Raw genomic sequence first — 26,665 nt, forward strand, 5'->3', positions numbered from 1 at the left:
TGAAAAAGTGTTTGACGCATTTCTTGCACCAGTAACTTACAGTAGGTACTTGCGCATGTCTTACTTAAGATCTACTTAAGACTTAAGGTCAATTTTGAGCCTTGAGCAGATCTTGAGCAAGACATGCGCAACTATTTTCAGCTATAGCCTTTCTCCAGAATTGAGTTACAATCTGGCCTAAATTTCTTGTGTAAGGCTTGCACTAGGCTTACAATTTAAATCTAGTCACAAGTATCTACAGCAAGATACCTGCGTAGAAAAAGACACTAGCACCTATCGGTCTTGAGAACAGACTTGTTCAAGAATTGAAAAAGATTGTTATATGGGGAATTATTATTCTATGCATAGAAAAAATCGGAGTACGACGGTCCGCTTCTCAAAATTTAGTAAAAAGCAGAACTGAAGATTCACTTAAATAAAATTCCCTATTTAAATAACATGGGAAAATTTTTTTTTAGCTTTGAAATATTATAACTAGTTAACGGTTCAATGAATTGAAAAGACCAAAACATATTTTTTGTAGAAAAACGAACACTCGACAAACAAGGTCGTTTATAATTTGTTGGTAAATCTAACCATTCAAACGTTATTTAATCTTAAATTCAAATTTATGGTAAATTTCTCGTTTTTTTTACTTTTCTAGCAAAGCTATCAGTCTTATCGCAAAACGTTATAGGACCTTTCTTGTAAATTATTTTTTTGCAATCAAACTATGTTATTTAGTAACTTTTTAATCTCACAGTTCAAAATTTTCAGGTTTTATAAATTAATCATTTGGGGAAAAAACTGAAATTTTCCTAAAAAAGTAACTTCTGAACTGTTAGATTTATCCAAAAAATATGAAAGAGTTTTTTTGTAGAGCATTCGATTCTCTATAAGAATATGGTATGGTCCACTTTGGAACCCAATTTTTTGATATCTAATATTTTTAGTCGTCGACTATACCCGGGTCCAAAATAAAACTTGATTCAGGCTCGATTCATTTCTATGTATTTCATATCTCCGTAAAAAACGTCGAGTTTGTCTTATGAAAAACGACTCTAATTTTCAACTTGGTAAACCAAGTCTTAATCAAGTTTTACTTTTGACGCTATGGGTGGACGCTAAATGTCGTATATTTCGAGCAGGGTAAAAATAAAATACCAGTTTTAAACACTGCACCTGAAGTGAAAATTTGACATTTTCTTTTAACGTACTAACGAAATATTAAGACGACTTTTTCCTTCATATGCTTCTATACACTCTCAAAATATGTCGAAAAGATTTAGTATGTTTTAGGCATTATAACCTTTTGTCCACATTTTGAGGATGCCCAAGACTGGTATTTTTTAAATAATTCACATAAAAAATATTTTTTTTTCATGTAATTTATACATGAATATTTTATTAATCAATAATTTATCGCAATCTATAATGTTTACTATTTTTAAAAATTGAAATTCACATTATGAATTTTTTGAAATTATTCACGGCTGGTATTTTATGACCCTATGCGTAACAAAAACATTAATATATGTAACTGAGTGTTATCCATGGTCAATATGGGATCATTTATATAAATTGATCTCTTCTTCATACATCTATAAGATGTATCTCTAATATACAAGAAGTAAAAACCTTATTTTATTACGGAAATTAATACTACAATTTTGAAAAAATATCTTCATAGTATTATACCCGACTAAAATTTTTCATAAGGACCTGACGAGGTCCTTACCAGGATATCTTCATCAAATCCTTATCAGGATTACCTTTTTAATAATTATTTAAAAAAAAAATTAAATTGCAAAAAAAAATAAGAGAATTTTAATTCGATCGAGAATTTTATCTATTGTATTGACAGCATTAATTAGAGGATGTAAACATGGTCTTTATTGATGAAAAAATCCCGATGACTGCTGGGTTTGAACCTGCGTCCTTCCGATTTAAAGTCCTCGATGCTATCCACTGTGGTGATATACATATGTGATCTAATGAGTGTAAATATAATATCCATTATGATGTCAGACTAACTGATAAAGAAGTAAAAAATCCATGCTGCAATGATTGACGTGATTTTTATATAATATTCTTTTATACTTTGTTTAATTCTTAGCCTGAAAACAAAATACTTGAAGGGATGGGATGACCTTTTTTTGACTAAGGATATCCTGACAAGGTCCTGATCAGGAACTCGTCAGGTTGACCTGATGACAAATGACTTCTTTTTGAATAAGGATATCCTGATGAGGTCCTGACAAGGAACTTGTGAGGTTTGCCATAATAAGGCAAACCTTATATTAACCTAATAAGGTACTTCAGGCAAATCAGGAAGAAATTCTAGTCGGGTAGAATCGATCCCAATAACGTTTGAGAAGTATATCTCACAATACGGATCAATTTCTCACAAAATTATACACGTGAATCCCATAATTTTCTTTTCTTAAATAAAATATGTTCAGTTAGGGGGGTATTTCTTTCCACCAAATATATAATCGATCTTTTTTAGCAATTATTATTCTGTAATTTTACAAAAATAAGTGAGTGAAAGAATTTTTTGTAAAATTTAAAACTTTTAGATGTTTTATATATTTAAAGTCAAACACTTCTTGTTACATTCTGTGGTTTAGTGACATATTTGAAAGCGTTTTTCTGGAAACTACCTTTTTCCAATAACCAATAGACCAATTGTAATGACTGTGGACTTATTTTATTCACAAACATAGCTGCTAGAGCTCTAACTAGAATTTTTGCGGTAAACCAAAAACTACGGTTGCTCAAAAGTTAAAATTAAAAAATGGGGACACAGAATCTTTTTTTTTTTTTTTTTTTTTTTTTCGGATTAACGCCAATTTTTTTTTCACGAAAAAACATATCCCAACCTGAGCTCTAGCCAGTGTCCTGACTATTAACAAACTTGGTTTTATCATTGCAGATAATTGCATAGTCAACCTTCTCATTTGCGCCTAGTTCGGAGAATAAGCATACCAACCCTCATCGAAATGTTATGTATTTTGAAAATAAAATGAATATATTTTGAGATATATAGAAGAATTACAAAAAATACTAAAATAAATATAAGGAATATAATTAAGATATATTCTTCTTGTATCTAAAATAAATCAAATATATATTTATTTTATAATAATTTTTGTCGTTTTAGATATACATTCCGAATATATACAGAATAGATATTATATTTATCAAAAATAATTAAATGAGGAATATGTATGAAAAATAATCAGAATGCAACAATAATATATTATGATAAAAATATATCCTAGATGTAAGTAAATTATAACTTGAGAAAATAAAATACCTAGTTGCACAGTCAGCAATAAATTCAGTTCCTCTTGCAGGATCTGGAATCAGACTAAGTACAATTAGTCAGTTTGACTCCAGATTCTACTGGAGGATTTTAGAAAGACCCGTAAAGTATCAGACGTGTCCTAGACTAGGTCTGAGCTCAGACCTACCTGAGTCAAAAAACAAATTCTAGTTTAATCCTCAAAAGCCTCAATTCCTTTGATGTTTTATTGGCCGCCCAGAAAGTGACTCTACTTTAGTATTCAAAATCCTCAATGAGAACTATAAGCTCTAAATGCGAATAATTTATCGATTATAAATTATAACTAAGACCTCAAAATCTTCAACGAATGAAAAGTTATATTACAAACTTTTAAAAATTTTAGATAGAAAAAGGAGGGGAGAGAATACGTCGGATGAGACTTTTGAGGTTCAAATATGGATAAAATTATTCCTTTTTTTTTTTGAGTATTTTGGGGCTCTAATCCAGATTATGTTATTCTAGTTTAGTCCTTAAAGTGATAAAATTGGTCGTAACTACTACTTTGAGAACTAAACTAGGGTAACTTTCTATACTGTTGGCAATTTTCGAATTCTAAATTGATCATCAGAAACTTCATTAAGTATTTTGAGACTTAATTCTGAATTTGTTTTTTGACTCGGGAGAAACTCAAGTGTATATGTTTTTTTTTTTTTTAATTAAAAGTAATTATTTTTACAATTTACGACCTTGCAACAAGTCATCTGACACTTGGAGCATCAGGGACTAAGTTGGATAAGAGTTGAAATTTTTATTCACCTCCGAAATAATTTAAAGACACGTCAGACTGACTAATTGTACTTAGTCTGACTCCAGATCCTACGAGAGGAACTGAATTTTTTGCCAAATGTACAGCTATAGGTATATTTTGTTATTTCAAGTTATATTCTCTGTACATCTAGAATATATTTGTATTAACATCACTACAACTTGCAATTTTTTTATTAAAATTCAATGAAAATGTTTTAAAATATGAATAAAGATTTTATAAAAAGATCAACTTGTGAAATCATTTTATCTACCAAACAATCATGTTTAAGCTCAAAAAATTTTTCTGGCGGAAACGAACGCTTGATCCTCTTAATCGTATCAGGTATCAATTTTTCAGGTATGTAAAATTATTATTTTTTTTTAATCAATAAAAAAAAATTCATCAAGGATATTGATGTTTATTTGCACATTAAACTTACCAAGATACCGAAATGTTATAGTTCATTTCATCAATCGATATGCCTATGATGAAAATATAAATAAGATAGCAGATGTTCATTAAAAAAAAAAAAAAAGAAAAAACTATGATAATATTACGGGGTGCGAACAAGAGAAGATAGAGTTGTATGTAAAATAGTTAAATCTCCAGTGAATATATCTTGAATACATTCTTAGAATACATAAGTACTATCGACGTTCTAAAATTCTGGAAGTTTCGAATCCTTGAGGATAACCTATATAGGTTAACTGAATTGAAATTCAGAAATACAATACGAAGAAATCTGAAGAAATTTCTCTTTAGAAATTGACTCAACCGATTAAACTAGAAATTTTGTAAGTCTTAAATACATCCGAAATCTTCGTCACTGAATATTCGAAGAGATTCAGTATCACGAGATACGTTAAGTTACTTTTTTTTTTAAATTTAATTTATATATATAACTTGACTCATTTGATAGCATAGTTACACTGATAAAAAAGTTAACTTGATTCAAGAGAATCAAGTTAAGTTGCACTGATAAAAAAATTTTAAACCAAGAATATCAGTTTGAAGAAAATTATTTTTTTGAGTCAGAAGAAAAAATTTTTGAGCCATGAATTTATTCTTGGTTTAAGTAAATTTCTCTTGGTTCAAGAATTTTTTCTCTTGACTCAAGAAAATTATTTTCTTAAAAATGGGATTCTTGATTCAAAATTTCTTTTCTTGAATCAACTTTTTTATCAGTGTGGAGAAAAATTTAACCAAGAAATAATTTATTAATGAGGAATAATAGACAACCATTATTTTCTCTGCCATCATGAAATGTGTAAATGCTATGGAAAAATATATTGAATTTTTAGTAACTTACATAGGACTTTTTTTCCAAAAAAAATAAAAGTAAGACTGTATTAAAATCTTTAGAATCTTATTTATTAAAATTATGAAGACAGCTATTCGATACGGAAAAACTCAATCGTGTATACATCTTTTTTTATGGATCGAGTGGATTCGCAAGGATAAAAAAAATTAAACTGCTACTGGTAACTATTTTATCACGTGATGTATACAATCCGCTCTAATATTGAACTGTTGGTAGATTTCATTGAGAATACAGACTGTAAACATATCCCCTGATATTAAAGTTAGTAGAAAATATGTATCTGCGTCAAAAGCAATAGTTGGCAACAAAAAAGTTGGAAAGTTGCAGGAAACTTTTTTTTCAACTTGCCTTACCTTTCGACCGAAAATTGTCACCAACTTTCCCAGAAACTGTAGTCAACAGTTTCCAGAACTTGTAGCTAACAGTTACAAAGTGTGAAGTTGTCGACAGAGTTGCATTCAAGTTGATCACAACTAATTAACACCAACTTTCTGACCAGAACGTCTGGCTATCAGAATCAATTAGAGGAATACTATCAGTAGGATGGATTCGGGCGGGAGTATGGCTGGGTTTATACCAAAAACCACAATTTAAAAAATAGAACTCTTATCAGTACTGAAAAATGGTAAAAAAATATCAAAACAGAGTAATAATTGGCCTTGTGTGGTATATCATAAAAAAATATGCTGATCTGGTTTAAAAAGTTAATTTTATTTGGATTTGAATTTGAATTCGACTCAGTTAGCTAGATATTGGATTACCCGAGGCCTAATAATAATAATACATGTATATGGGGCATTCCACGCTAAATCGTCCACTTTTGACCTCGAACTCTTTCGATTTGGCTGAAAATTTTTTTTCCTTTTCTATTGCTAAAAAAAAATAGACGGAAAAGTCTGCCCGCTCTGGGATCGGCGGGAAAAATTGCAGAATTGAAGTTTTTTTTTTAGAGAAAATAATAGAAAAAAAATAAAAAATCGCGAGCTTTAAGAAAATAACGGCTTTTCTCAAAAAAGCCGGAAATTTCATTGAGCTTATCATCTTAAAATTTTTTTGTATTTTTTTCTGAAAAGTACATTCAAGGTCAAAAATGTTGACAAAACAAAAACATCTCAATTAGTCATTTTTTGAAGAAGTTAGAGCTATTTGAAAAAATAAAAGCCTTATTTATATCTCTATTTTTTTTTATATTCAAATAATTTTGAAAAATGACTTAAGTACCGGATACAAGAAAATTTGTTAGAAAGTAGACACATGCGATTTTTTGATCGAGTGTTTGATACAAAAGTATTAAAAAGAACAAAAAAATTCAGGATTAAATAACTATCTCATAATTTTTATTATAGAATTTGTGTGTCAGGGCGTCAGGAAAATTAGAAATCGTATGTGTAACAAAGCGCCATCTATTTAAACACGCGGGAAAATTTGAATTTTCTAATTCCAACAAATTTATTATAGATATATTTATAAATTTGAAAAAATATTATTTAATTATATTAAGAAAAAGATTAATTTTTCGTATTCTTTTTTGTTGTAGAGAAAAAATATTAATTTAAAGAATATATAAATTTACTCACTTTTGCCGCCACTTTCACAATTATCTGCCTCAAAAACTCATCTTCAATTTACGAATCAATAAATTAGAAATACTCACTATCAACATCAAATCACTATAATTTATCAATCACTGAATTATAATAATCACTTGTTGTTAATAATTTCAATAACACTGACACATTTAAATAATTTTATCTGTATTTTAAATTTTAACACAAACACAGCGCGAGAGTTTAACTGACGCTGAATTTTAATAATTTTAAAGTTTATTTTTATTTACACACGTACTTTATTATTCCAGAACCTGCTTGCAATGACAAATCATAATTTAAATGTAACACTACGTTTAATTAAATGACACAATTAATAAATGAATTGTTTTGACAAACTTCAGATGACAATGCGGGAGTCTGACCGGCTCTAGAAACTTCTGGCTGGTACGCATTGAGATTTAATCTGTGCTGCGCAAGTCTGCGACAATCGTCAATGCTACTGCGCAGCTTGGTAGTCTTAATTTTATTTTACCGCCATTGCAATAACTGACATACTTTCAAACTGAATATTAAAATAATTATTTAGTTGCTTTTTTTCTGATGTCAATTAAAATATTTAACTCAAAATATTTTGAAATACCAAACAATAGCTTGATAATAAAAATTAAATCGATACTTAGAAGATGAACAGCTATAAGCATTAAAATAATTCGTGTCACATTTTTTATGGTTCAGTTCATGGCGTTCGTTGTGATTTGTGATGTTTATTGATAATCAATGTAAATTATTTTTATAAGTTATTGTTTGAATACCAAAGAGTTTAAAAATAATTAGTGATTGATTTTGTCAAGTTTGTATTTTTTTAAATAAAATAATTAGAGCAAAAGTAAGCTTTCCTACAATGTTTGTTGGGATTAAGATTTTGAAAGAAATTTAATAATTTAATTGTAAAAATTAAAAAATGTCAGTGTTTATAGTGACTAATTAATGAGTATGAATGTAGCCAACATCAGACAAATTTAAAATTATTAATAAATAGAGAATTAGTGACTAAAGTCAGCAATTTGCGCTTTACCACGAATTTACGTAAATCAAAAAATAATTTTATACATACCATAAAAACTAATGAGTGTGAATGAAGCAGACATTAGACAAATTTAAAATTATAAATAAATAGAGTAAATAATTAAAAAATAATATTTATAAAAAATGCACTCATTGATTTCAAAATTTTTTAATGCCCATTTTTTTAAATTTTATTTTATTAATTATTTACTCTATTTATTAATAATTTAAAATTTGTCTGATGTCTGCTACATTCACACTCATTAAAAACTAAACAGTTTTCAATAATTTATAATAAGTAAATGCCATATATTGAACGCGAGACCTGGACTTTGAAGCACAAGAAGTTTTAAAATCTAGAAGTCTTAAGGAGTTGTCCGTGCATAGAGAGGTTCTGGAGCGACTTGTCATAATACTACTGGTATATTAGTGTTTCAAGTTCTAAATTAGTTTCTTAAGCAATATGTGGCAAAGTCTATACCTTTATAATATATATCTATATGTTCTCGAGGGTAAGACTCATTGTCATTACCAGGGAATATAAAAAAACATTCAAAAAGCTGATTCTTTGTCTCAGTAATAAGGTTTTTTGAATGTCGTTTTGGTACCCGGACATAATTATTCTGTCGTATGACTTAGCTTAGAATAAAGTGTTAATACACATCTTTTAATTTCACTACTTCTAGTTACTTGTAGAAATACGGGAACATATCTGCTAAGTTCACTCCATCAGGCCTGTAATTTTTTCTAAAATTTTCTAATTTTACCGAAATCAGATATTGGATGCTATGGAATTAGAGTTAGAATTCCTATAAAAAAACTTTGGATAGACCGTCAAGTCAAATAAATATTAGTAGTCAAAACTATTAATTATTCTTAAAATTTATAATTTTTTTACCATTCTCTAACGTCGACACGTTTTATCGCGGATTGATTTTTCAGAAAACTCAAGATTACAATCTCATTGTCTTGCTGATTGTCTTGTTGATGGTTTTGCTGATTGTCTTATTGACATATTTTTATTTCACAACCTCAATTTTGACGTTACTTTATAACATTCGATATTTGAATATCTTTTAGTTTAATTCACGTGAATTTGCGATCGTCATTTTGATATATAAAGAAATTTGCACGAATTCTTTTCTTTTACTGTTATTATTGAGCACAAACTTTCGTTACCCTACTAATGAGTTATAAAATTCTAAAATTCAAAAAATTTTTTTTTTACTTTATTAAAATGGAAAACTTTAAATTGCAATCTGAAAGTACTTCATGTTAATATTAAGAGCTAATTTTAACAGACGATTTTTTTACCTTGATAAAACTTCTGGAAGTGTGCCCTTGAAAAATAAAAAATATACGATTTTTTTGAATCAGTCTGATATCTATAATATCAGATATAAAACTATATTTAATTATAATGTGTTTACAATAATGCAATTGAAAGCTATAGAAATTAAACTCAATCAATAATAAATTAATATATTAATTAGTAAATAAATAAATAAATAATTATTTAATAAAATGAAATTTTACTAACAGCGCTTATAGTCTAAAATTCAACATGTGCAGCAGTTGCGCACGCATTCATTCCCACATGTTTCACCGTATCTCGTAACCTTTTTTATTTCTCATCACTTCGAAATAAAGTGAAATAAAATTAAAAAGTATACACTGTTTAATGTAACATGTTTAAATCAAATTTCGGAAAAATAATGAGTGGATGGTAGGTATGTAATTTAACATCATAATGCACAAGTAACATTAATTAAACAATTATTTTTTCAAATTAATTAAATTTTCTAACCTCTATCACTGATCTACCGAATTTATAAATTTTTTTTTTTTTTATTAAATATTACTCTTTACATTACCAATAAATAATTAATAAATATCACATATTATTTTGTTAATTATGTTTAATTTTCAGGATTTTTTTAACTGTTGTCGGAGTTTCATCATTTGTGGCTTCCAAAAGATCAATAACAGCTCGTAGATCAGAGGCGATGATAGAGAGGAAAAAAGCAAGACTAGCTAGGACTCAAACTGAAAATATTTAAATCCATAAATATTATTATTTGATTATTAATAACAATTATTAATTTACTGATTAATTTATTGAGAGTTAAGATAACAAGTATTTAAAATGGCTGGACTACCACAATTAGATGAAGCTAAATTAAAGTTAGTTCAGGATCTGGAGATTGAAATGATGTCTGATATGTACAATAGAATGACTGCAGCTTGTCATAAAAAATGTATATTACCAAAATATTCTGAACCTGACTTAGGTAAAGGCGAGTCCGTTTGTTTAGATCGTTGTGTTGCTAAATATTTAGATATTCATGAGAGAATTGGTAAAAAATTGACACAAATTTCTATGAACGAACAACAAAAAGCTGAAAATTCTCCAGCTCCATCTTAAAGTAACTTGTATGTAACGTAATTACTAATATTTTATGCATTTTATTTTATTAGAATGATGTAAAGAATTACTACTTATGTAATTTATCTCACGATATTTTTCTTTATTTAAATAGATAAATTAACATTTTTAAAAGCTCTTTAGGCTTTTGATATGGATGTTTAGTTATTTAAATAATTTAAATGTAGATACGTTATTGTATTTAGTTTACTATAAAAATAAAATGCTTAAAAACTAACACTTTATTCATTTTAATTTATCATAATAATTTAATGATTTTTTATTCATACATTAGTTTATTAAATATGAAAGTATTTAAAGTAATAAGTACTAATTAATTAATTGAAACTTAATTTCTTATTTAATATTACTAATTCTTTCAAATTTTTTATCTGCACTGTACAGAAAAAAATAATTTCTTGGTGCAAAAAATTTTCACTTGTCCCAAACAAATTTTTACTTGCTTTACGAATTTTTTTCGTATTGTGAATTGAAAACAAAATATTTCTTGGAGCGACAATAACTTTTCTTAGAGCAAAGAAAAATTTTTTGAATTAAGAAATTTTTTCTTGTCCCAAAAAAATTTTTGTTTTCCATTTATAATACCAAAAATTTCTTACGCCAAGAAATTCTTTTTTTCCGTTTGATAGATTAATAGAAAAGAATTCTTTAGTATTTAAGAAATCATTTCTTAAACATCATTTTTTTGTATTTAATAAATATTTCTTACTATTTACGAAATAATTTCTTAATATTTAAAGGAGAAAGAACAGGTCAGGTTATAGGGATATATACAGAGGAGGAATATTTACACTATTTACAATGGTAGTTCGATATATGCAGTAGTTTACGTAATATGTTTTATTATTGTGTTTACCCAGTCTTTCTCTTTTTAAGCTTTTTAAAATGTCTTGAATCATCGGAGAGCCACCAGTATTTTTCTTGGTTTGTCCTATGGAAGTCAAGTAGATCTCTCGCCGGTAGGGCAGTTGGATATGCGAATTGATGTTTGTGTTTGATGAAGTCATTCCATTTCATTGCTATTTTTTTGTTGGACGGATATCGTTTCCAATGGTACAGAATCGGTGATTGTCTAGGTATTGTATTAGTTCTTTTATATCAGCAATAATAAAGGCTTTAGGCAGTAGGCATTCTTCATAATTAGCTTTATTGAACTTTGGAACATCGTAGTTGCCTAGTGATTTCATCAAGACGTTGCTACTGCTTGGAAACTTGGCAAAATAATCACGAGTAAGCCGTATAGTAAACGAGTCGATCCTAGGGATAGCTGGTATATCTTATAAGTCCTAACACGAGATATATTTGAAATAATTAGTTTCCACTGAACGGTACATACCTGTGCAGGCCCAAAGACATTTTCTCTCAAATAGCCGAAGTTTTTCAATGACTGAGACATATGTTCAATACTAAGTCGTTTTACACCACATGAGTGCAGCATAGGTAATGATGAGATAGGCTAGCAAAAGAGCTTATTATTTCTGCTTTTCGGCTTAGCTTTTTGTGAAATAATCTGACAAGATATCTGAACGCTTTTGTTGCTTTTTCAAATTGTATACTGATTTGTTGATTATTATGAACCAGATTTATAATCGATATAAAACCAAGATATTTTACTTTTTCTCTATGGGGTATATTTACTTCCTCACCAGACGAAGGATCTACCATTTTTATACTGAAACTTCTGCGTGGGTTTAAGTTAGATTTGATACAGTTCTTAGTTGGATTGGCGAATTTAGTTTTTTCGTTTTTTCATAAAATGTATTTGAATGAAAAAAAAAAAAGTATAAAGTTTTATTAGTACAAAATGTGGATCAAACTAATGAAAAAAAAAAAAAAAAAAAACAATACACTATTATTTATTGAACTATTGGACTACAGTGTACCCTGATTAAGAAAAAAGATTTGCTCCATGTTAAATGCATATTTAAATATTAGTCGATTCAAATTGTTTGAAATCATTTCAAATTGTTTTGAATTATTCCAAAACATTTTTTCTTTATTCAGGGTAGTAACTCATAGCTTATATTTATTTAAAACTTGTCTGTTTCTATTGCACTTCTTCATAATGTTGGTCCCTAGGTAGAGAACTATACGTTTCGTCAGAACAATCATAAGTGAAAAAAAAAATTTCACGTAGAAAAACCACGACTGAACTCAACATGACATGGCCGTTGACAAAGTATTGAGAACACAATTCGGAATTTGATTACTTTCGGTTATAATTAAACTTCATTAAATTATGATAAACGCTGGCTTCATGCCATTTCAAGGACTCATGTAAATATTTCTTGTAAAGTGATTTCTTACCTAAAATTGGAAAAAAATTATTTTCAACTCTATATTGATCCTCCTCATTTTATATGTTAATGAGTTAGATTCATTATATAGGGTAAGTATGGGTATTACCGTGGATGTGAATATTACCGTGGATTTTTTTCATTCTATTATAAATGAATTATACATAATTTTTTGTAAAATTTCAAAAAAATCCAGCAACAAATTGAATATTTTAAGAATGTAATTAACAAACAATCCGGTATAAAATGTAATTACTATAGTTAGTTATGAATTATTGAAAACCGATTGATCGTTTTAAGAGAAAATATCATCAATTTCTTGCAGTTAGTGTGCAACTGTAGACTCGAATAAAATGTGTTTTTTTATGAATTAATGCTTAAATACTTATATTTGTTGCATTCCAGAGCAAGATTATACTCTTTTATAGTCAAAAATTCAACAAACATTAAATTTTAATCAATTGTCACTTTTAATTTACTGCCGCGGTAATTGTCACTAACTTTTGAAGCATGTCAGTATTACCTTGGTTTCACTATGATTCCACGGTAATAGAAACATACGCAGTATCTTAGGTGAATGCGACAATTGCCGCGGTTAAAATATAATTATTTATAACCTCAAAATTAACATAACTCATTGATTATCATGTACACTCGTTGTAATTAATGCTTGGCCCTCTGTCTGGTTACGAATTTATAGTCTAAGGGACCAGGCAGTAATGACAACGAGTGTACCCCTTGTATTAAACATTTCGAATTGTAACTCAAAAAAATTCTGTTAACACGAAAAAAAAAATTTTAAAAAGTAATCAGTGAAAAAAAAACGTGTAAATATAAACATAAAAATTTATTATTAGTGGTGAAAAGAAGCGCAAAGTGGCAAAATTATTGCAGAGCTGTCAAGAAAATAAATAATAATGATACTGATTAAATCGTATATACTTATATCACTCATCATATTAATTGTATTGGTTAACTGTACCATATTTTAAACGTGATGTGCATTATTAAAGTTGAAAGTTTGTTTTTTATAATTTATTTTATTGATTTTTGTTTCATTGGATTCCGCGGTAATTGTCACACGGTAATTGTAGCGCGGTAATTGTCACAAGTCTCTTTTAGGTCCACGGTAATAGTAGCGCTTGGAATTTTTTTTAAAATGTTAATTATTTTATGAAATCGACATTAAATCATACGCTTAATTTTTCTTAAGGCTTAAGATAAATTAATTATCGATTCAAAAAAAAAAAATTAAGTCGATATCTTATTGTAGATCTTCAAACCATGCTGTTAAAGTTGGACGGACACATCAAGCCGCGGTAATACCCACATTTATCCTATTGACTTATTGAAAGCTGCATTCTCGAAAAAAAAAATTATTTTTTAATTTACAAAGAAAAAATAAATTATGTGTTTAGCAAACTGAAAAATGAAAAAAAAAAAGTTAACAGCACGTGGTGTTCCCAAGCGGTCACCCATCCAAGTACTGACCACGCTCAATGCTGCTTAACTTTGGTGATCAGACGAGAACCAGTGCGTTCAGCATGATATGGCCGTTAACGCTTGTATTGTTTAGTAATTTACTATTTAATTATCGCATTTACATGAATAAATATCATCTTAAATACTCAATAATTCGATTCATTATTCAAACTTTAAAATCACTACGAAACATGATAATAAAAATATTAATTATTTATTTAATCAAAATATTTAACATTAATCAAAAATCTATGAGAAATGACATTTTTTTTATTATTCTTGAATGACGTTAGAAAAAAAATTTTCTTTTTACTTTTTTTGAAAGCCTTTTAATTACTATTGAAGCAAGTATAGAAATTTTAAACATATTCAATTGCGCTATCTTCATTTAATTTATTAAGGACATTCTAAGACAGTACTCTTTACTTTTTTAAATATTCAATGACCGTCAATTGTAGTGACTGTATTAAAACTTTGATAATTAATTAAAAAAAAGTTTAATAATTCACTGTAAAAAAATCAAAGCAGTTACACTTTTGCCGAGACAGTTTTAAATAAAATTATTTATAGTTTATATCAACTAGGAATTAAACGAAATTTGTTAAATAAATTTCAGTAATGTCAATTTTAAAACTCAAAATTTCAAATTCTTTTGCCCTAAAATTTATTCAACAAATTTCGTTCAACTCCTAATTGATAACAACTGTAATTTTTTTTTTAATTTATATCTCGGTGAAATTGTAACTGAGATTAATTTTTTTTTATAGTTAATGCTTTAATTTTTTCGAAATTAAATAATAAAATTTAATGTTATTGACAGTATAAGGTCATTAAATATTCTTAAAAAGTAGGAGGGGGGGGGGAACTGTCTGAGAATGCCCTTAAAAAAAAATGAAATGGGTATTAAAAATGATGTTATAATCTAACAAAAAAAATTACTTTTTATTCAATTACTAAATTGATAAATTAATAAATGCAATAAATTGCATTTTGAATACAGTTAGAATCAAGTTTTACATGAAATTGTTTATAATTAAACAAGTTATGAAAAAAAATTATTTTCATAATTTAATTAAATGATTAATTAAGAAGTAAAAGAAAAACAAAAAATGAATTAGATTAATTATTTTTATAATTTAAGAACATTTAATAACAATAACATTTAGTCAAATAATTCATATCGACTTATTACTTTCATTATTAGAAAATAAATTAAGTATATTTATTTGTCTTTACTTAATTAAATTTTCTTTTATCAAATTTACACTAGGCAGGTTCTGTCTCACAATTATTTTCTTTTGTTTTTTACTATTATCAACAGCATGATAATGATAATAATAACGATAACTATTATTATTATCTAAGATACACAAAAAAAAATTTACGTCAACGTCTTTACATGATCGGTATTGACGTGTACTGTTAATGCGAAACGTAGTAATAAATCAATTAAGTCAATTTGACAAAATTAATTATTATTTACACATATTTTTTAAATCAATAAACGCAAGAAAAAAAAACCAATAATTACTTAAACACGGCACTGAAATTTGATTATAAAATTGTATTGTTATATTATTATTATTCCTGTTGTTTAATTATCTATTGATTAACCAGCAGTTTTTTCTTTAGTTGAATGAGGTATGGCAAGAATAATAGTATGCTGACCACCACCAGCAACTCTCACAACATTTTTTCCTTCTAATTGTTTACTTTTTATTAATACTGGTGTATCAACATCTTCTTCTTCACCAGTACCTAATTGTCCACTTGTTCCCATTCCCCAAGAATATAATGCTCCTATAAAAATAAAAACAATTATTTTAATTATTAAATAATAAATTAAATTGACAAGTTTAAGAACGAGATAAATTATTTATATTTTCAAGTTCCCGCTATGAAAATTGAACATTTTCAAACAAAAAAAGGAAAGTGATTAGTTTAGTGTCTAATTTTTGAAAATCGTTTTTATCAGATTTGGAAGATTTGAGTTTCTAAACAACTATTCTGACCACTTTTAGATGGATGTCCGTGTGTATAATTTTTTTTTGTCCTACGATATCTTTGAAACGAATTAACTGATTCGAGCGTTTTTAGCGACGACCGAACGAGTTTACCAAAACTCAGGACTTATTAAATTTTTAAAGTCGATCAGTCGACTAGTTTACGAGTTATATGAAAAACAAAACTTTTTTTCAAGTTTTTTTTCGTATGACTTATAAACCATTTACCCGATTTGCCTTAAAATTTGATCACTGTCAAGTCTTGGTAGAAGTTATCGCTAGGATCGATTGATTCGTTCCAAAGATATTGTCGGACAAAAATTATTTTTTTTATGTACGTTCTTTCGGTCTAACAGTTTTTTGAGATCTAAGAGTTGAAAAATTTACAAGTAATAATTTTTTTTTCCTTTCATTTAAATCACGTAGATGTTTTAATTATTCTCAATATTTCATGATTTAAAAACTATTTTTCGACCAACGTCGCGTTATTAAAAGATTTTTCAAGTACTAAGTGCGTTTTGGTGCAAATTTAGTTAAAAACTTAAAAAATGTAAATGTTTTGTGTACAAATTCAAAATTAGTAATCAACAGAATGAACAAAATTTTATTCTGACTTTCCAAGTTAACTGAAAAATTCCCAGATTATTTTTTCCTTTAAATCTATCGGATTGATCAAGTTATTGAGATAAGCGGCAACTTATTAAGTAATAAATGAATTAATATCAAAATATTAAATTACCGGCATCAGTTACAGCGAAAGATTGGGCACTACCAGCAGCAACATCAATTACTTTCTTTTTTTCTAAACTTTCGACTTGGGTTAATTCTGTAGCATCGCTACAATCGGGACCAAGACCAAGTCTTCCGTACTCTTTACGTCCCAAAACATAAACACACCCAAGACTGTCCAGTGCTATGGTATGATGCTGTCCACTACTGATATGTTTCCACTGCTTACCGCTGAAAGTCTTTGATAATTTTGGTTGGAAATATGGTATGTTATCTTTAAGACCTAAAAAAAAAATAATTATTATCATTAAATCGATAATTAAATTATCAGTTGGCAAAAAAATATTTGATTACGTACCTATTTGATAATAATTATTCAATCCAAAGGCCCAAATTTCCTGTTTTTTACGATCTCTCGCTAAAGTACAGTATTGACCTGCCCAGATTTCATCGAACACCAAGTTGCTTGATACTTTGAAAGCAACTAGTCCTGGGGTTAATTGATTTACTAAAGCATTACGACTATGTCGATCTACTGATCTTGGAGGAATACGTCCAAGTTGCCCTTGTTCAGCACAACCGCAAGTATATACACGTCCGCGGTCTGTTAGCATCACTAAATGATCAGCACCAGATGCTATTTTTACTATTTTAATTGTTGGTAATACTTCTATTGGTAGACTTTCTTTGCCTCGAGGTGTTAAACCCATACCTCCATGTGAATCCTAACAATTAAACATTTAATTAGTATTTATATAAATTAAATTTTTGGTAAAACGTTTCTTTAATAAAAAATTATTATTAGATTTGATTTAATTATTTTTTATAATTATGTAAAGTAAAAGCTCTTATACCTGCTCAGTTTTCATTGGAGAGAGATTAAATCATTCAATATAAATGATTAAATAAAATGAAAAACCATATTTTTTTTATAGTTATTTTTTGTAGTTTAAGTATTAAAATAAAATTTTAGTTTGAAGAATAATGTTGCTTATTAATTATTATTAATTTTTTAAATGAGGTCCTTGAATGTATCCATAGTCGCTCACTAAAAGTTGTTATGTACTATGGCCCTATAGTCGTTCAAAGACAATATCAATTAAACTGTGATTAGTTTATTGATTTGGACAAATAATTTATAAATTATACTACTTCATTCTTTGATAATATAAAATTTCATGAATTTAAAAAATGTATTTAATAAGATATAGTTATAACAATTTGACGTAATCTAAATTTAATCTAACGAATGGACGTTAAAGTAAAAAATGCCCGGCTGAGCGCGGATTTGAAAACAGCCACTTAATTTAAATTTATAATCCATTATAAAGTAATTTGATACATTATATTTTAATATATTTAGATTCACAAATAATTATTTATCAATAAACATTTTTTTAGTTGAAATTTTTCTTAATGAAAATTATAAAAAACACATTAAACAGTTTAAGTGAGCGACAAATGGTACTGAGTGGGTATAGAGGTTTTTATCTTAAATATTAGTAATTAGGTGATAATAAAATAAAATTACCCTAAAAGATCCCCAAGCAAATACTCGTCCATCATCTAATAAGGCAGCACTGTGTGAATCACCTGCAGTTACTTGAATAACTTTGCCATCCAATTCAACAAATCCAGGTTTTGTTTCAGAGCCTTCTACTGAAGTATCGCGTCCTAATGCACCCTCATCATTGCACCCAAATGTCAATACTTTGCCCGATTTAGTCAAACAGACATTGTGCATACCACCCGCGGCTATTGATGTTATATCATTATGTCCAGGTATGACAGCTGGTCGTGTTTTCTCCATAACATCTTCCCCAAGACCTAATTGTCCTACATCACCTTGACCAACTGTGAGTGCAACACCTGGTGTTGTAATACTTCGTAAATCAGGCTCTACAATACGTTCTGAAATAATAATAATAGTAATAATAATAATAAATTAATTTAAATAATTTAAAATAAATAAAATTACAAATCAAATTTATAAATAAATAAATTTGAAAAAAATAAAAATTACTTAGAAACTGAAAGTAAATAATAAAACTTAACCTTACTTGCTACAAAACTTAATAATTATCATAGAGAATAATTAAAAATATAATTTACATAATTAAGTACAGAGTAAAAAAAAATTACCTTTCTTTTTCATCTGTTTTGTTTCATGAACTTCTTCCTCCTTAACGGGAGTTGCTGCACGTTTTATTCCTCTCCTTGGCGGCACTGGAGTTTAATTATAGGTTAGTTTACAAACATATGAATTTAAATAATTTATAAATATATGAAAAGTATATTTATAGATTTAGTGAAACACTTGTATTTATCTAATTATTATTTGTTGATTACTTACTTGTTTATTTGTTTATTGTTAATTAAAATATATATGTTATAACGTCTTATGGTTGTTGGCGCCAAAAAATCCACGAGTTTTTGATAATAAACGGTTAAAATTGCGTGGTTATTGAGTCTGCTTGTGTCGACCGTTGGAATGGAGTAAAAAAAAATTGTTGGAAGGGGATAGAACACTAGCGCTGTTGCTTACTCATATTCCCGCAATTTTTAAATTCACGGGTCCCTAGGAAAGATGCGAAAGAAAATGTAGCTGGCGTACTAAATGTAAAGGGCGGGCCCTGATCACACAAAAGTATATTACATAGAGAGGTAATTGCGCAGAATCAATTTACACATGTAAATATTGCACAAAAACTTTTAGTACAGATGTAAATTACCTACAGCATTTTATTCCACAGATCCCGTTTGCACAAAATTAATTGTAATTTTACCATCTGTGATACAGATTATACAAACAACTTTACGAAAATGACGTTAGATGGATAAGAATCGTCAAATAATTCATTATGATTCATAATTTATGAAGATTTTCAAATCATTCAACCCCTTATTCAAATTTTTAATTAATTTTTAAATTAAAAATCCAAACCTTTCTATTCAAATTTATACTAAATTCACAATTTTTTTTTTATTTTGCCGGTGAAACTATTAGATGTATCACAAAATTTCACAAACTTTTTTTTGCAAACAATTCTATTCACTATCAAAGATATTTACAAAGTTTCGATTTTACGCGATATTTTATAGTTATTTGCATATCATTGTCAACATTTTAAAAAAGTCATGTTTTGACCGATTTCAGAGCTTGACATTGAAATACAAATAACTGGACAACAATACTGAATAATTATTAGAATATTTCGATTTTTCGTAACTCATAAGAATTTTTTTATTGGAATTTTGAAAAAAAAAACATAATGAAACGCTGTAGAGAATTAAAAATCCTCTGAAAATGGTATCCTCAACCCCTACTTTTTTTGGAATATACGGATGCATTGAGAAATGCTCTAGCTCTACCTATAGCCAAGCATTGTTATATAGCGAGAGTAGAACTAGAGCATATCCGATAACGTCTTGCATTTTCTTCTCATAATGCGTCAATTTTTAGTAAATACATGAATTTTTTTTAATTGAAAGCTGCGGGGAGTAAAAAATGTCAAGCATTCAATTAGGCATGATCAAACATTCACATTTTACTTGCGTGAAAAATGATCATACCACTTTTCATGAATCATACACAACCAAGCATGACGCTATGCCAACAATTTTTTGGGATATTATAAGGATATATCAGTTTTATCAATGATTTATTGATGTAATTTTATTTTGCAATTAATTTAGAATTCATTAAATCGACCTTTATAAAAAATATCGCATTATAAATTCATTAAAATAAATACTCTAATTCATATAACTTACCCTGATTACAAAAAACGATTCGAAACGATTTGTAATATGTTAAATTTACGTAAGAAGGGCGATTCAGAAGTATTCAAAGCATTTAAGAGCACAAAAAAGTATGTAAAATTTTGTTTTCAAATCAAGCACTATGATTCGTACTATAATTCACTAATAAAGATATATTTATCATTTAGAAATTGTTCTACAATAATTTAAAAGACTGTCATGCATAATTTCATACACGCAACACATTATAAATAGTTACCAATAAATTTATTGTAGGAAAAATTAATTTTACACTTTCAGGTACAGAAAAACTCTTTTATTATTTCGGAAATTTTATAACTTTATTGTAATATGTATTTGAAATAGGGTAGCAAATTTATTAACGAAAAAAACTTTATTGAAAATTGAAAATTAAATGTTAATTTAAAATCGTTAAATTAAAAATTTTTAAATTCATATGGGATTGAAAATTGAAAACATTATAATTTTGAATTGAAAGGTTTGTACTTTTAGTTAAAAAGTTAATCAAAAATTTGAATAAAGGGTTAGTAATGATTTGAAAATTTTCATAATGGATTATTTGACGATTCTTATCAATCTAACGTCATTTTCGTAAAGTTGTTTGTATAATCTGTATCACAGATGGTAAAATTACATTTAATTCTGTGCAAACAGGATCTGTGTAAAAAAATGCTATGGGCAATCTTCATCTGTGATAATGGTTTTTGTGCAATATATACATGTGTAAATTGATTCTGCGTAATTACCTCTCTATGCAATATACTTCTGTGTGATCGGGGCCCGACCAATGCAAACAAATTTAAAAGTACCCTGATAGCCACTTTAGCTTGAAACTGACAGTAATTTGATGTTGAAATCACCTAAAATTTGCTGCCCGAATTTGTCGACAATTTAATAGCAAAAGTTGAAAATATAAATTAGCGGTTAATTTTTCTTCAATTTAAAGGTAACTTTTTACGAAAAAAAGTCGGTAATGTTCAATCTTACCATTTAAGAGGGTAAGCAAATTTATGCTTAAAATTGTCTACAATTTGACGGTAAAAAATACTTAACAATTTTTCCGGTCAAATTAACAATAAATTGATATGGAAATTCGACAACTTTTTTCTAGCCAACTTTTTAAGTGAATTTGCATTCTAATCCGGGTTGTAAATCCACGTCAAATTATATAGTCAGTTGTATATAAATTGATGTCAAAAACGGAAAAGTTCAAAGTTTACGGATATTTGACCAAAAATTCAAGGAAAGGAAACTTTCGTAAGGTAAACTTTTGTTATAGCAAACTGGGCTATTAGGATAGTCATATTGAATTTTCATTGATGATTATGCTTTGATTTTCAAATTATCAACATATTGATTATCAATATAAAATTAATAAATTTTATTTAAATTCCCCGACAAATTTTTTTAAACTGTTGATTGTTGACATTTGGCAGCTCTTCGAGCTCGAAAAAAGCGAGAAGTTTTGAGGCCGGCCTGCCGGGTCAATTGTTTTCTAGATTTTTATTTTTGAGTCATTTTTATTTAAGAACATGTTTTTTACTATTGAATGAGCAAATGAGTTGTGCACGTTTAGATTTTCCAACTTTTTATTTATATTTATACTCTACAAAATTATCATTAGTACTATTGTTTGAATACTAATACATTTTCAAAAATGTATTTACAATTATCATTTGCAACATTAACTCCAGCTACAAAATAAGATTCTGGGCTCTCACGATCCTGACAAACAAGTGCAGAACCCCCGTGATTCTGAAATAAATGAGTTTTAAAATTAGTTATTATCAATTATCCACAATTTTTAAGTAATTTACTATCGAATTCTTACATTGCAATGAGATTTTTCAACTTCGTCAACACAATAATAATTATCAGTCGCTTCCGGGCTTTCAACAAGTTTTGATAAAAAATTCGAATCGCATTTGTAAGGTCTTACATTTCTGTGAGGTTTTATTTCTTTTTGTTTCATAAAAACTTCTTGTACAGAACGAGCTGAAACTATAATTTCGCCACTTAATAATCTTACTGAATAATAGTAATAATTATTATCAAAATTTTGAATACGAACATTTGGTTTTGAATTTAAGTTTCATGAGTATACATTTTGGATCTTCATCAAATAAGTAATTTTGTGAAACTCCTTGATTCGATATAGTCTTTACGTTATAGAATGGTTCGTGTAGTAATAGAGTAACTACTTTGGCTTCTCTAAAAATGCCAAACTTATCGGGTGTAGCTAATCGTTGCTCAAAATCAGATTCTTCTGCTTTGTGATTAGTGTTTATAAAACGAGACTTATGCCAATTGTAGAGACGAACTTTCAAATTCGTGTCCCTTGAAATGAATTACTCGTTAAATAAATAAATAAATTATTATTGAGTAAGTTATTTATTATTTTGAATACTTTTCTATGTTCTTTGAATTTGTAAAAACAATATTTCGACTGACCAAAACCCCTTGACTTATAAAAGTCACCTGATCCTTAGTCGTGAGATCGTATTTAAAAACTCCAACTATATAATCAACATTTTTGACAAAAAAAGCCCTCGAGGTGACTGATTTACATATTAATAATGAAGAAAATATCAACGTAAATTCAAATAGTTGCATTATTTACTACAATTTTAAAATCTATGAAAACGAGACAAAAATGCTTTTAATCGGATTCAAATTTTTTCACGAGTTTGTTTATTACATAAAATTTTTTTTCGAGAAATTAATACAGACTGGGAATAGTGAAAAAATTCAAATTTTTATATTCGGCTGATGAAGATTTTGTTGGAAAAAAATTAAATTTTATAAACATTCTTTCTTGGAATTTAATATTCTTCCGCATATTTTGTTGTCTACATCTCGGAATATTGTTTAAAATATAAACATAATTAAACAAAACACTTGATCATGATCATGTAAGACGTGAGACTAAGAATAGTTATTTGTATTTCCCAACGTGTCTATGAAGTTATTTTCTTATCAATTATAATATGTCTTTGAAAAATATCTTTACGTGCTCGTAACTTGAATTTATTTATCTGACTTGCGATAGATTTGAAACTTTTCGATAAAAATTTAGTTATGCAACATCAAGTCTAAAAAAAATAGTGTATCCATAAAGTATTATATGTTTATGTAATACAAACGTATTTTCTAATATCCAAAATTATACCCGAATAGATCCAAATTTTTTCTACCAAGTCATCGCATTATGACCAAAGTGCATTTCAAAGAAACCCTGAATGAATAGATGAATGGGAAACGAATGACAGATTCTACGGAGAAGACGTCGGAAAGATTTAGCGCCAGAAAGAAAATTTTTTTTATCTGAATTTTACAACTGTTTCAACTAATATTACGATACTTCTAATGGGCAAAAACTAAAAATAAATATTTTCGTAGTATTATTTTAAGAATGAATGAAATGACTGTAGCCTACTTGGGGCTGACATGGGTCAGATATTTGGTAAAACAAAAGTTCGTCTCCAGTTTAAGGACTCAAGAGTTCAATATTATTTTTTACTTATGTTAGTATTCAATCTTAGGTGCCCAAATCTTCTTTAGTAGTGGAGGGACCGGAAGTTGAGGTGAAAAATGAAAATGTTGTAGTTGGGTACTCCCCAACAATAAAACCTAAGGATATTTGTTAGCTGTGAATTTTTGACCTGAAGGACGAACGAAATTGATCCGTTGTAAAAAGGCCACCATCTGGAAGAGGCTCATTAACGAAAGTATGAAATGTTAGTTTTAAAAAAATTATTTTAGATGGATTTTTTTTAATTTTGTATATCTATTTGATAACCAATATGAAAAAACAATATATGGTTAAAATATATAAAATCATATATGTTTACAACAAAAAAATATATAATATATTATATTGTATATTATAAAAAATCATATAGAGACTTTGGCCGATTTAATATAAAATTATATATATTATAGTAGTAGATATATGTATTCCATGTATGGAACTTCTATGTTTTTTATATTAAGCTATATATATACATTAACATATACCTTATAATATATTGTATTGATATATTTCCTTTTATATTTAAATAATATAAAATTTTTATATGAAATAAAATATATGGTAGCATATAATTTATATTATATAGGATAAATGTGGGTATTACCGCGGGTGTGAGTATTACCGTGGATTTTTTTCATTCTATTATAAATGAATGATACATAATTTTTTGTAAAATTTCAAAAAAATCCAGCAACAAATTGAATATTTTAAGAATGTAATTAACAAACAATCCGGTATAAAATGTAATTACTATAGTTAGTTATGAATTATTGGAAACCGATTGATCGTTCTAAGAGAAAATATCATCAATTTCTTGCAGTTAGTGTGCAACTGTAGACTCGAATAAAATGTGTTTTTTTATGAATTAATGCTTCAATACTTATATTTGTTGCATTCCAGAGCAAGATTATACTCTTTTATAGTCAAAAATTCAACAAACATTAAATTTTAATCAATTGTCGCTTTTAATTTACTGCCGCGGTAATTGTCACCTACTTTTGAAGCATGTCAGTATTACCGTGGTTTCACTATGATTCCACGGTAATAGAAACATATGCAGTATCTTAGGTGAATGCGACAATTGCCGCGGTTGAAATATCATTATTTATAACCTCAAAATTAATATAACTCATTGATTATCATGTACACTCGTTGTAATTAATGATTGGCCCTCCCTGATTCAGAAATCTAATTTGGAATGATTTAATCCATGCTAGAGTGTATACCCATGTATAGTCAATTTTGCCAACTTGGAATCGTTTTGGATCGTGTTTGAATTATTCCAAATTAGATTTCTGAATCAGAGCTCTGTCTGGTTAAGAATTTATAGTCTAAGGGACCAGGCAGTAATGACAACAAGTGTACCCCTTGTATTAAAAATTTAGAATTGCAACTCAAAAAAAAACTGAAAATACGAAAAAAAAAGATTTTAAAAAGTAATCAGTGAAAAAAAAAAGTGTAAATATAAACATAAAAATTTATTATTAGTGGTGAAAAGAAGCGAAGTGGCAAAATTATTGCAGAGCTGTCAAGAAAATAAATAATAATGATACTGATTAAATCGTATATACTTATATCACTCATAATATTAATTATATTGGTTAACTGTACCATATTTTAAACGTGATGTGCATTATTAAAGTTGAAAGTTTGTTTTTTATAATTTATTTTATTGGTTTTTGTTTTATTGGATCCCACGGTAATTGTCACACGGTAATTGTAACATCCACGGTAATTGTAGCGCGGTAATTGTCACAAGTCTCTTTTAGGTTCACGGTAATAGTAGCACTTGGAATTTTTTTTTAAATCTTAATTCATGGTTCATTTGTTAAAAATTGTGGACGAGCGTGCAGTTTCTAATAAGTTTTATGATTATTTTCTTTTTTTTGTACGAAAACCGAGTTCGATTATCGATCACTGATGTATGTAAAATAAATTTGTTCGAATTAATTGTATCAAAATGGATAATTAGTCATTTTTATTTAATTGCTAGCGTTTTTCCAGAAAATTTGTCTGATACCTCCCAGGCCTCCAAACTCCAACGAACGCCTTAATTTTGGTCGGGATCGTCGTCTCAGAAATTCTATAGAAATAAATCAATCGAAAATCTAGACTTAACTCCCCAAGTTTGAAAACAGCGTGAAGTTTTGGGGTTTTTCCGCAGGGTCCACAGTTTTTCAGATTTTTGTTTCTAATGTCGATTTTAATTAAAAGCTATTGAATCTATTTAGATTTATCTGGATCACCTGAGATCACTCAAAATTTTTAAATTATAATGTAAATATTTTTTTCGGACAATTAAAATCTACAAATCCTCCATAGTGAAATGATTTTTTTTTTTTTTTAGATACTCCGATGAGTATTTGAATCATTGTTAGAAT

The 26,665-nt window shown here is 27.8% G+C and overlaps 4 protein-coding genes and 1 non-coding gene across 6 annotated transcripts in view; 1 reads left to right on the forward strand and 4 right to left on the reverse strand.

Moving 5' to 3' along the window:
- The window catches only part of LOC103572233 (ELAV-like protein 1), an 81,010-nt gene extending 73,678 nt beyond the window's left edge, over nucleotides 1-7,332 (reverse strand). Inside the window, exon 1 of the mRNA XM_008550727.3 lies at nucleotides 6,975-7,332. The gene's annotated coding sequence lies outside the window, so the exon portion shown is untranslated. The remainder of the gene's footprint in view (nucleotides 1-6,974) is intronic.
- A 2,264-nt stretch (nucleotides 7,333-9,596) lies between these two features.
- LOC103572232 (mitochondrial import inner membrane translocase subunit Tim10) lies at nucleotides 9,597-10,675 on the forward strand. 2 transcript variants are annotated; one of them, XM_008550724.3, is made up of 2 exons: nucleotides 9,597-9,742; nucleotides 9,943-10,675. In XM_008550724.3, the coding sequence occupies exon 2, from the start codon at nucleotides 10,159-10,161 to the stop codon at nucleotides 10,435-10,437; it is 279 nt and encodes a 92-aa protein (XP_008548946.1). In that variant the 5' UTR covers nucleotides 9,597-9,742; nucleotides 9,943-10,158; the 3' UTR covers nucleotides 10,438-10,675. The 2 variants fall into 2 exon arrangements, with proteins under 2 accessions (XP_008548946.1, XP_008548947.1); XM_008550725.3 differs by having other exon boundaries at nucleotides 9,597-9,738.
- Nucleotides 10,676-14,197: 3,522 nt separating this feature from the next.
- On the reverse strand, nucleotides 14,198-14,316 carry LOC128668282 (5S ribosomal RNA). Its single transcript, XR_008404043.1, has one exon. It is a non-coding gene; the product is annotated as a 5S ribosomal RNA (ribosomal RNA).
- A 1,071-nt stretch (nucleotides 14,317-15,387) lies between these two features.
- LOC103572231 (regulator of chromosome condensation) lies at nucleotides 15,388-19,476 on the reverse strand. Its single transcript, XM_008550723.3, has 6 exons — nucleotides 19,323-19,476; nucleotides 19,112-19,195; nucleotides 18,501-18,880; nucleotides 17,328-17,694; nucleotides 16,980-17,252; nucleotides 15,388-16,037 (listed from the first exon to the last, which is right to left on the reverse strand). Coding segments are annotated over exons 1-6 (1,296 nt in total). The 5' UTR covers nucleotides 19,324-19,476; the 3' UTR covers nucleotides 15,388-15,846.
- Nucleotides 19,477-22,323: 2,847 nt separating this feature from the next.
- Nucleotides 22,324-23,492, reverse strand: LOC103572230 (uncharacterized). The gene is made up of 4 exons (XM_008550722.3): nucleotides 23,160-23,492; nucleotides 22,824-23,089; nucleotides 22,584-22,753; nucleotides 22,324-22,507 (listed from the first exon to the last, which is right to left on the reverse strand). The coding sequence occupies exons 1-4, from the start codon at nucleotides 23,363-23,365 to the stop codon at nucleotides 22,379-22,381; spliced, it is 771 nt and encodes a 256-aa protein (XP_008548944.1). The 5' UTR covers nucleotides 23,366-23,492; the 3' UTR covers nucleotides 22,324-22,378.
- Between the last annotated feature and the right edge of the window lie 3,173 nt (nucleotides 23,493-26,665).

The sequence above is a fragment of the Microplitis demolitor genome, chromosome 7 (assembly GCF_026212275.2).
Source record: "Microplitis demolitor isolate Queensland-Clemson2020A chromosome 7, iyMicDemo2.1a, whole genome shotgun sequence".
In the NCBI taxonomy this organism is placed as follows: Eukaryota; Metazoa; Arthropoda; class Insecta; order Hymenoptera; family Braconidae; genus Microplitis; species Microplitis demolitor.